The sequence below is a fragment of the Rhodamnia argentea genome, chromosome 2 (assembly GCF_020921035.1).
Source record: "Rhodamnia argentea isolate NSW1041297 chromosome 2, ASM2092103v1, whole genome shotgun sequence".
NCBI classification, from domain to species: domain Eukaryota; kingdom Viridiplantae; phylum Streptophyta; class Magnoliopsida; order Myrtales; family Myrtaceae; genus Rhodamnia; species Rhodamnia argentea.
The window spans coordinates 33,022,897-33,034,834 of NC_063151.1; the positions used below are offsets into that span (position 1 = coordinate 33,022,897).

At 39.9% G+C, this 11,938-nt stretch overlaps 1 protein-coding gene across 1 annotated transcript; it reads right to left on the reverse strand.

Moving 5' to 3' along the window:
* Positions 1-6,747: 6,747 nt before the first annotated feature.
* LOC115737423 (lysine-rich arabinogalactan protein 19-like) lies at positions 6,748-8,140 on the reverse strand. Its single transcript, XM_030669549.2, has 2 exons — positions 7,749-8,140; positions 6,748-7,077 (listed from the first exon to the last, which is right to left on the reverse strand). The coding sequence occupies exons 1-2, from the start codon at positions 8,010-8,012 to the stop codon at positions 6,997-6,999; spliced, it is 345 nt and encodes a 114-aa protein (XP_030525409.1). The 5' UTR covers positions 8,013-8,140; the 3' UTR covers positions 6,748-6,996.
* Between the last annotated feature and the right edge of the window lie 3,798 nt (positions 8,141-11,938).

An 11,938-nucleotide genomic window follows, 5' to 3' on the forward strand; every position in this document is an offset into this window, starting at 1 on the left:
AAAAATCTTACGATTCTCCGAAGAAAATGCACATGAGTCTCTCTTTAAGAATATTCCTGTTTGATACGAATATAAAATGTAGCTGCCACGTTAATTGGCTAAAAAAACATGCTTTTTTCCCCACTGTGGATCCTTTAAGTAACAAAATTCCAAGTAGCAATTCTCCATCTATCGTGACATGTTCGGATAAGGTTCGAGCAATCATTCTTATGGCAATCCTATCGGTAGGGTTAAGGACCTTTAGAGATTTTCGTTCTTGATGTTTGTAATGGATCGCGACACGCGTTGAAGGGACGAACGGTTCAGGAGGATCATCCGCGTCTGCCGTGACTTTGCAATCGGAGAAAGATGTTGTTTATAAGGAATTTAAATTGTTGACTCCATTGATCGTTCCCTGCATCAGCAATGACTTCGCGTCTTTCCCGTGGGAGGACAATTTGGGGCACCTGCTTTTCACACATTAGACGGGCCACGTTGGGATCGTGTGGTAGATAATCGGTGCCTTTGCTCGGCAATATCATCAAGAAAGAGCCCAAATCTAAACTAATTAACATATCTAGTTAAACTCGTTTTTTTATCTAAAGCTTAAGCAAATGTGTGTATAGGCATATTACGATTTTTAATTGTTTCACACCGCACTAATTTTTTGATGGAGGATTTTTTTTTTAACACAATTCACATGTGTATCTTAACAATCCTTCCTTCACACGTGAAATCGATATTAGGACGCTCTCCTTATTTTAGGTATCCTTCTGCGTCATGATTTTTCGACTTGAATCTCCACCTTGTCGTGTGTGAGGACCACAACAATAACAAAACTCACTTTCATCCCTTGTCTTGTCTCTTATGCTTTTTGAACAACGAAGGTTTTCATCGGGATTTATGTTAAATTAGAATCACCTCAATGAAAAGCGTTGAGCTAATTGAAATTTTAACAGCGCCTTGCTTGTGTCAATTCTCAAATCTGAGACTTTTTCTAGCACGGTTCATTTGTCCATCTCAAGATGCCAGTTATCAACAGGAGATACTAAATAAATCACGGAGTTAATACGCTTTGTGATCACTTAAAAGTTTATCTAACCCACGAAAAAGACTCCCTCGTTCTACATATCCCTGCTAAGCGCTCTATCCAAATTCAGATTTCGTGGTCCTAAAGTTGCAATTGGCAAGATATCAACTTTTCAATTTCGTGCCGTTGATTCAATACCCTCATATAGATTGTACTTAGCACTTGAACGCATGCATCAAATATATATTTAGAGGGTTAAAAGACCTTTTCTTTTCATTAACAAGCTAAAAAATAAAAAATATTTTTTAGCAGAACAAACGAAACCTAAGTCTCTCCTCTTAACTTTTGTTATTGGGAACGGTTGCACGACCCTTCCGCCGCTGACCAGTGACCCCCACTAGAGGTCTTAAAGTCGCTAGGCATTGCCTCACCTATCTTGTCATAGGCATGATAGAACCATAGACTAAATAACAATTGGATCACGTCTTAAGCACAGCGTTTACGAGTGGGATTATCTCATGCTAGGCGAGGACTTCTTAACTCTTTGCCCTAATCAATTGAATCGAGATAGAGATTCCGTGTTGCTCTTGTTCTTTCTCATCGCCTGTCGTTTTAAGTGGTTCGTACAATAATGAAATATTCAGGAAATTAAAGGTTGCCCTAGAAGACTAGTTCCGTCCATCTTCTTTGCATATAAATGGCAATTTAGTGCTCCACGTCATCCATAAAACATCACGTAATTAGTGGAGTAAGAGGGTATTAGGTGAATCAATTAGAGGCCCCCATCATTTTTTTTTCCTCGACGTTTCTTTTGTTTGATGATTAGGACAAGCCGAATTTGATGACATCCTAGAATCGTCGATCAAATAAAAGCAAATAGGATACCTGGGGCGTGCAGCATGTCCGTGGAAGTCCAATGCCGGAGATGCATGCGATTGCGCCAATTCAGGTCAAATTACAAATTAACACAAACAATAACATGATTACTATATAAAGCAAAAGGAGGAAATAATTGTTTTTTTTAAATTTATTTTGGTTATGTTAGTTGCCAAAACCACTTTGCCAAATTGTATGGTTAATAAAAAGTAGCATATGCATGCTATGCGTAGATCTTACACTTTACTACACACGCATGTAAAACAGTGTAGGCATTGCAAACTATGATGTTTTCTTGATTAGTCACTTACTTAATGCCTCGGACCAATCATATGTGTAATCTATATCCACACACAAACATATGTGCGTGTTTGTTCTTTGAATTTTTCATTTGTCATGGTAACAATTCCTCTCGAATTAATTTATAAAGATAATCGAGTAACAAAACAACCGAGATGCTGAGACTCGTATGCTAACATAATAACTTATCAAATGTTTGCCATAATCAAGCCACATCCAACCAAATCAAAACTCAGCGGGAGCTTGTCCTCAATTGAACCTCGATTTCAATGCTCCCATGCCTTTTCTGACGTTTCCAACGTGGGTTTTCCTTCCTCTGCCGCCAGTCAAGTCACAGGCGATCAATGCACAACTTATCAAAAGGGCGAAAAAAATAGTTCATTTTGCACGGAAAAAGAGGAAAAATAAAGACGCTTCGAAATTGTCGAGACACATAATAAGGCAACGCTCCTTTGATGGGACAAGAGCAGCTCTGAGCTGCAGCTGTTTGTCTACTTCTTGCAGGATCTATCATTGCAGTTCGTGCATGCATTTGCTTTAACCATGTGTCGGTCGATCCATTTCTCGGGAAAAAAAATAGACAAGTATGATGAACAATGAACCTGCGCCATGCCCTGTGTGCGTGGGGACAACCTCAATAATTTCCGGAACATACACGTGGTGACAAGGTGAAAACGAAATACTTTATATTTATCGTTTAGCTACTTCACCATTTAATTTGAAAAGCTAATTTGTGCATATGCTACTCCATTCTACTCATTTTAAATCATTGATAATTAATAATCGCAAAGATACCCACTTGGATGACAGGTGAATATCTCTCGAAATCATGAAAATTGAACTGTCTCACGGACTTCTTGCATTTGGTAAAGTAAGTCGCCACTGCAAATCATGTAGCATGCGTTAATATATGATTGTTTCGTAGAAAACTAATTATTTAAAAAGAAATTATGAAAATAATCGCTGATATCGTTTGAAATAATTAGTCGATTAAGAAATTTCCTCACTTGCTAAGTTATACTTTACGCACTCTAACTTTAAAACTTAGTTTTTCAAACCATCTAGTTTTAGAATCCTAAACTTTACATTCCTGTTTCAAAATATATACGTACTTTAGACCCAATAATTCCCATAGTTTCTTAGTTCCCATGATGCAAGGTGGATATTATCTGAAATTTGACGGTACAAAGTGTCGATTTTCGAAAATCAGAATGTGCAAACTGTATGATTAAAGAGAGTCGAGAACGGTTCTTGTTAATTTGTCGGAAAAAAAAAAAAAGGGAAGAGAAGAGAACCCCATTGGCGAGCAAGTAGAGAATGACAAAATTCAAAGCGAATTACCTGAACCCAATTCGAGTAGCCAAACAATTCCGGTGAATCCTTTCATAAACACTTGATGGGATTCGCGAGAAGGGTTTTGGGAAGAAAGGGAGCTTCAAGTTGAGAAGCTATCAAAGCAGGCGTATCTTATATCTTTCATGTATGTTATGTTCAAGAGAAATTAGTAGTACAAGAAACCTGCAAACTTTCGAAGTACATTGTGTACTTCACTAAGCTTGGATGACATGCACCAACATCATCCAAAATGTTTTCCGTGAAGTAATTAATCTTTTTTTTGGTTTGACCAAAAAAAGAAGTAATTAATCTTTTATCGTCTTAAACACGTCGAAAAGTGGAAAAATAAAGTCTCCTAAACAGTTTTTGTTCAAACAAACAACGGATCTTCAAATGTAAGTACGAGGAACCCGAGACGATAGGGCGGAGATGATGATTAAATATCCCCGTCAAAAGGTGGGCTAATTAGTGGTTCGGGAAATGTGAAAAGTGCATTAAAGCAGATTAATTAGCCATGGATCAGACGTTGCCAGCAATCATTCGATGGTTAGCCCCGAGGAGACACCACGAAAATGATTTTGCATCTTTATCCTTGGTAAAAGTTATGATGTTAGGGGCAAAGGACAAGGACATGGAACACATGGTGTTCGACAAGTGTACGTACAAGACACAAAAGATAATAAAGATGGATTTTGACAATCTTCCTATGTCCTCGAGGAACTATTGGCAGATTCTCCATGTGTTCCGAGCATTGTTTCGAAAGTTAAGACGAATTATTGCATCTATTTCGGGGCCAATGCCAAATCCAAACAAAGATAGCTTCGTACGTACCACTCTATCTCTTACTTTGATACAGCCCATGCAATGTCATGCGTCGAAATCAAATTTTCATGCATACGGAGAGATCGTCCTGTCAAAATGTAAATGACAGATGTGGAATTGGGACGACGAAGGATCAACCTCATCTGTCGTCGCCAACAGTAAATTTGTATACTCGTATGCTATTCACGACGTGGAAAGCGCTAGAGAATTTTTCGTTTTCGTGTACCCAATTTTTGTCTGTCGTTGCAGGAAGACAGTCCCATTTGACTGTAATGTGTCGATTAGAATCACTAATGCAACAAGAGCTGAGAAGAGGGTAGCAATTTAATTAGGGATGTGCACTCGCGAAGGAAGTCTTTTTTTTGTCTGGGAGAAACCCTGTTGAAAACGATAACGAGAGAGACGGCTTCTTCTTCCTTTCCGACCCAGGAATCTTATCCCAAACATCGTCCAAACAAAGAATCTATTCACGTGATCTGGGAGGTCGCTATTCGTTGCCTCCTTATCTCGTCGGCCGACATCTTGCAGATGTCAATTAGGTGTTCGAACGCGAGCCCCTTTTCAGATTATCCATCGCCAACCAGTTTGACACAGTCGCTTCAAGAACTAAGCTTTTGGTTTCTACACTTGCCTCGTCAAAAGTGGCGATATCAACTTTGTGAGCAGCGAATCTCAAATACATAGACAGATGCATCATTGAAGAGAGCTTCATGGACATCACACGTACTCGAGCTAATTTCCGACACACTGTAACATCGTCGTGGAATTTTTTATAATTATTTTAAAAAAGATTTATAAATTTATCATTTTTTTTATTTTCTCATTTTTCATTGTGTGACTGGCAAGGTCGCTGGCCGGCCATAGGCGAGGCACGACCTCGCCAATCTAGAGACATTGGGCATCGCCCATGGCCGGCGAGGCTCAACCCTTGCCAAGCCAACCACTAGCGAGGTCGAGGCTCGCTGTCCACAACAACAAAAAAAAAATAAAAAGGAAAAATTAGAGAAAAAAATCATTAGATTTTAAAAATCTATAAAAAAAAAATATATATTGTTAGCGTTAGCAATTTTCTATCAAAATTGGCTAAGTGGATTAAATTTGCAAAAGTTTAGGACTAAATTGATCAAATTAAAAATTTTATGACTAAATTAGCACAACTGAATAGATTTATGATTTTTTTGTGGTAATTTCCCCTGCACATCTCCTTGGCAAGTCGTGTAGATCCCCGGGCTTCCCTCCAATACGGCATTGCTGTCCTCCATTTATGAGATACTATATCTTGTTAAGGACCTTAAGAAGAAGAAAAGGAGTGCCGCCAAAAAGGGAGAAAAGAATAAAAGTTTTTGATGAATGAGGCAGCCCCATTACAAGGGGGGAATTAACATGATCGCCAAATTTGAATGCAATGTGCTTCAGTGATTCCTAATTTTTTACACTAAGTAGGATTAGGAAAACGTCATTCGATAGGGATCAAGAGTAAGCATAATTAGTACAAACTATTAGGATATGTTGTTCCCGAGCATTGCTTCCTAAATATAACAAAAGAAGACAACATCATCGTACTATGCCCGGCCCGTTGCGGCCGATTCACAAGATTACACACGTAGAAATATCCTATTGTTGTTTCCCGTCGTTAGGGTCACCTAGAATTTGTTCCAATGGATGGAACTTGAGGAACTAATAGAGGAAATTCCACATCCTAGGTTTGCCAATTTGAAAAAATACCAACATATGACATAGTTGTCCATTCAATTTCTAGGCCCATCGAACCATTAAGTGATTTCGGTGACGAATTAAATTGATCTTACGCCTATAATCACAGGTTTGATGGGAGATGGCACCTCTTGAGTCTTTAGTCCATATAAGTCATTGGTCGATGGGGCTAACAATCATAGTTTCAGGTCTAGAACTGATGTTATATGTTAACAATTGACACCCCCAAATTATCTGAAGTTGTCTATGGAGAAGTAGAGTCTATTCTTGAGATCAAATTTGAAATGGAATAAACGAGGGGAGAGAGAGAGAGTAATTGGGCCAGAAAATGAAGATCCACAAGCTGGCCCAATTGAAAGAAAATACGAACAGAGCGGACAAAAATTGGAATTGGGCCACGTAGGCCCAAATCATAAATGGGTGGGCCTAGAAAAACCAGCCTACATTCAAATGCCCAACCAGACTTAGCCCAAAAATCAATATGCAAATGTAAATTTAATTCATATATAAACGTGAACACATATTATTTCTTGGATATGGATGGATTAGGGCAATGAAGTTAGTTCCGACCTCGCGAAACTACGTAATTTGCGCTGGGAAATCCAAATGGTCTGCTCACAATCTCATCTCCATGGCCGAAAAATCAATGTCGCTACGCGGTCGGGTAAAGAAAAGAGGCGACAGCGTCAAATTCACATTAAGAAACTGAAGGAGATCAGTACTGATGTATGAATACGTTGAAGTTGCAACAAAGTGATGTTCCACACAACAAGCATGTCTACGACGTTGAAGACTATTTTGGTGATACACACATATAACACAAAGAGCAAAGCAACAAATTGATAAGTGGCACTTAGAATCAAATTAAACAAATGGAAAAACGGACGACTCGGGAAAAAAACAAAAGTAAAAGGAGCTTCTTCACCCACCATGGATGGAGTTCAATTAGTCTGGGGACCTGTTCCCGTGTTTATCGGTGGCTTGGTAACTGCAGATTCTACAAACGTGGCTGGATTGTCCTCCTGCGTACAAAACTGATCCTCGTGACAAGCGAATTTGTGTCGGGAAAATTGTCCAAAAAATCATAAACTCATTGCACTTTTGGCCAATTGAGTTCTAAACCTTTCGATTTCGCCAGTTGAGTAAGAAACATTTCGATGCTTTGCCAATTGAGTTCATTTGGCCAATTGATAAGGTCATCAGTTGTGTTCTCAATGAAGAAGTTACAGAACCAACTTCATCTAGCAGGGTCCCCATAATTTGGTTTTCGGCTCGACAAATGACACCAACTAATCTAGCAAGATGTCGGCGTTTCAATTTATACTGACTGTTCACAGTGGTAATACAATTCTTCTTCTTCGGTTGTAAAAAAAAAAAAAAAAGTTACCCAGGTAAATTTCTCTGCCAAATATAAAGTTGGTGTTTTCTGGGTGGTCAGTGTGACAAAGAAGCATGTATAGTGATACATAATAGCAAATGCTGAAAATGCTTAACTTTTATTTATTGAATTGAAACTCGTATAATTTAAGTGGAAATACGCATGCGATGTCGGGTTTTATGCTTTATCTACCGTATGCATCAGTCGAGATAGTTGACTGCAGTTAAACATGAAATGAATCCATTATCTTTGCATGACAATGCCGACAACATATTTATGATGTAAGATACTTGAGAGAGAGAGAGAGAGAGAGACCATTTCTCCAGTGGCCGGGGGATCATCAGCTTCAACGGGGCTTGTCGGATCCAGTCCGGGCGTGGCGGATGATGGAGGATCCGAAGCTTGTGCCGTCGAAGCAGGAGGAGGAGAATAATCTTGGGGCTTCAGTGGAGAAGAAGCAGGATGATCTGGTGCTGTTTCTACTAGACCTAAGCAGCTGAGCATGGCCTTCACAGCTTCTTGAACCAGAACACACGGATTCAACCAAGTGAACGGGGGTGTTCCTCCACTCTCCTCCATCTCTCTCTCTCTCTCTCTCTCTCTCTCTCTCTCTCTCAATGTTTGAGTAGGTGAGTTGAATTAAATTGGAGCCTTAGGGATGTGTCTCTCGTCTGTAATAAATGGACTGTGGTTCTTCTGATGTAATAAACGCACGTAGAGCGGTCTTCCCCTATTCTGCCAGGCGAGAGTTGACCTAAGTCCCATGATGTTCTTCTTCGTCGGTGTGACCATCATGCCCTCCTCTCTTCACGTCCCTAAACAGTACCAATAACACCCGGTTTCCCGAGCTTCGCATAATTAACACACTGCATATTTCGTCTTAAGTATGTTTAGCAATCGCTCCTGGACCGTCGTTAACAAAACCCTTCGTGTATAACTCATCTCCGAGTATTGAAACTAGATCCGTCAAACAGGTAAGTCGGGTCGGATCGAGTCGAAAACAATTCGTCCCGGATAGACTTGTTTACTCTGTTTTGACACATTTTTCATGTAATGAAAATAAGTCGGGTCGGAGTTAGTGAGTGTCGGAGAGAATGAAAAGAGAGTCACGGAAGTGCGTCGGGTAAATTACAAACTCATTTATGATCCATTTAAAACTTATATTATATTTAAACTCATTTATGATTCATTTACTAAATATAAGTAACTTAAATAACAGTTCAGCCCATCATGTATAGGTTGAGAAACGAGTTTAAGACTCGTTTTGACAAGTATAATTAAAAATTTGGTCATTGGGGTTAAGGTGTCGTTGTGATCCTTGCCATTACTCCAAGGGAATCTCCCGGGAACAGTTGACCAGTGGTTCAAACGGGGTCGGACAATGAGTCAGGCGACATCCTCGACCTGGTCTGCTTGTCCTGTGTCACCTAATCCCTTGTTATTTTATCGAGCGAAACACAACCCGGAAGTGAGATCGTTCGGGTCAGTTCTCGTCTCGTCCCCAACAGATCTAACTAATACCGAAATTAAAAAACTCCTGTTGATTGGAGATCCTCATCTTCTCATTGGACCACCACAGTTCAGTTCAGTCCACCTTCTTCATTTCATACTAACCTCTCCCCTTCCCAGCGGCGCACGCCTGACCTAACTATCTATTTTATTTTATTGTATTTTTTTGTTAACGTCGTCGATGCTTGAAAGAGGAATGCAAAGACCTGCCCTAGTTCATGGCCAAAGACAATCAAAACGTGATTTCAGTAATGAAGCCAGGATTTAGATTGAGAGGCCGGAAAGTCTTTGACGAAACAACGACGTATATATAAGAATTTACGGGCAGAAAAACACATGGAGTGCCAATATTTGTGTACGGCGCTCATTTTAGTGTCAATATTTTTTTTGGATCACTTAAGTGTCAATTTTTTTTTAAAAACGGTTATTTCGGTGCCAAGTCCGACGTGGCTTGTCGGAAATCATTCGTGGCGCACACATGGCTTATCGGGGATCCAAGCAATAATGAAAACCAAAAATTAATAAGAAATTCCACCTAACAAGCTAAAAATTGAAAAAATAGAAACAATTGAAAAAAAAAAGATGGAGCCCTATGTTGCAACGACGAGGGCTCACAACCCTTGCCGCCGCCGCACCACCATCGTCGGTAATGGCCGGTGAGGGGTGGGGCATGGCCGAGGGGGGTCGCCGGGGCCCGACGAGGCCCGGCGGCGGCCGACCTCGCCCGGCAACGACCAAGCCTCGCCGAGCTGTTGCTAGGCGAGGCCGGCCGGGCGTAGCCACGAGCCCTCGACGAGGGTAGTCGAGCCCCGGCGACCCCTCTCGGCTATCCCCCACCCCTCGCCGGCCATTGACGGCGATGGTGGGGGAGGTGGCGGTGAGGGCTCACCGCCTTCGCTACTACATATCACGCTTACCTTTTTTTTTTCATTTTTTTAGGTTATTTTTATGTTTAATTTGATTAAGCTTAACTATTTTTTAGAGAGGCCAGCAAAGACATAGCAAACTTTTCTAGCTAAATTTTTTTAGAAGTAAGAACCAGTTCATCTTTGTGTGATATTCAATATTAATTTTTTTTTAATTTTTTGAATTTTTAGGCTATTTTTCTGTTTATTTTTAATTTTTTTTAAAAAAATTAACTATTTTAATGTTGAAAAGTCCACATAGCATCCACGTGTGTCGATTTTTTAAAAAAAATGGACACATAATATTAAAAAATTAATAATAAAAAATGTCACGTGTCTTGTTTGGCCGAAATTGGCACTTAAATAATCATTTTTTGTCCCAATTGGCACTTCGGTGATCATTTTTTCTTCGATGTGGCACTTAAGTGATCCAAAAAAAATATTGGTACTAAAGAGAGCACTGTACATAAATATTGGCACTCTAGGTGTTTTTCTACCGAATTTACGTGAGAATTAAGACTAAACTCAAAGTATGTGAGCCATTGGCTTTCAGTGAGTCAGTCCCACCATGAGCGTTCAAGAAGTCCACAGGCTGAATCAGACCGAGAAATTGAACCCAGCGAGCGGTCCGAAGTGCATTGGTTTTGATGCATCAACTCATGTAAACTATCGCACCATACGAGATGCACGCAACCAAAACAACAACGGAGGAATCGGGAACAAACATGTTAGGCATGAGTTCAAGTCGGCTTCCCAAAAATGTTAAACCGACAGAAAGTTAATAAGCCGGTTCAATAAAACTATGCAGTCAAACGCATGAACATAAAGAGCATATAAAATCTGTTGTCAGGTCAATGTGAGGCAACAACTTCAACACTCCTCTTCGGCTTGTGAGGCAACAACTTCAACATCCCGTCTTTGGCTCGTACTTCACCACCCCCTCGTCGGCTCCTGGAATTTGACGCTGCGAATGTTAGAAAGTCCGATTCAAACTTAAGCTTCTCTTCGGCTCGTGAATTTGACAAACTTCAACACCCCCTCTCCGGCTCGTGGAATTTGAAGACACACATTCGCGGACAACACTGGCTCTGATACCATGTTAGAAAGTCCAACCTAAAAGTTTAAGCTGGTAGGTAGAGGAAAACCACATGAATATAGAAAGCATATAGGACATATTGTCAAGCAATGTGGGGCAACAACTTCAATAGATACAACAATTGCTCGAGGATTGCAAAGCTATAAACTCCATTTTGTCCGTAAATAAGCTTGACATTGTGATCGATAAACAAAGCACGTAAACTCATTAGAATAAAAATCGAAATTTGAGTTGGTGCAGAAAATCAGGAACACTGTCGCATCAAAGAAAGAACACAATCCCCAGAACAGAGAATCTACGAATAGTTCCCGATATATAACCGTCCCAAAAAAAGCTAAAGTGATGAAAGTTAAGAAGCCTAAGACGAAGTTGCGTTGTATATTGAGCTGGAAAAAGAAGAAGAAGAAGAAGAAGCAGCTAGAATAGATCGACAGGATCAATCGACATTGTTTATGGAGAAGATGCAAGCAACATGCATTCAAGGAATTAGCCACAAACATCCTAGTTTGATGCTACACTTCCTATGAAGTTTCGATGTTCTTCTCGGAGACTCCTCCATGCCATGGTTTCCGCAATTCTCTTTCAAACTCAGCTTCAAAAAAGTTTTAGACGTGTTGCATTGGTACTAATTCAATTATAAACATTTCAATTGGATTGATTTAGTCCTAAACCTTTTAACGATTTAGCAGTGCAGTTGATTTGACTAATTTTGGTTAAAAATCATTAACATAAACGTTAGTTGTCTTGTGTCGACGAGCCCATTCCTTTGTAGGATATGTTCGTTGCATGACTGGCACCGACGCATCAATTTTTTTTAGATTTTTTTGAATTTTTTATTAGTTCTTTCTATTTCTTCTTTCCTTTCCTTCCCATAGGTGAGGACCAGCGACCCTCGCTTGATTTGGGCAAGGGCGTCACGGCCCTTGCCACCCTCGCCAACCAAAGTTGTAAAAAAAAAAAAAAGAATATTTAAAAATTTTGAAAAAATATCTAAA

Coding starts and splice junctions, on each gene's coding strand:
- LOC115737423 (XM_030669549.2), bottom strand. CDS start 8,012: ATGGAGGAGAGTGGAGGAACACCCCCGTTCACTTGGTTGAATCCGTGT. Junction 7,078..7,748: donor CCCCGGCCACTGGAGAAATG/GTCTCTCTCTCT, acceptor TTTTGTACGCAG/GAGGACAATCCAGCCACGTT.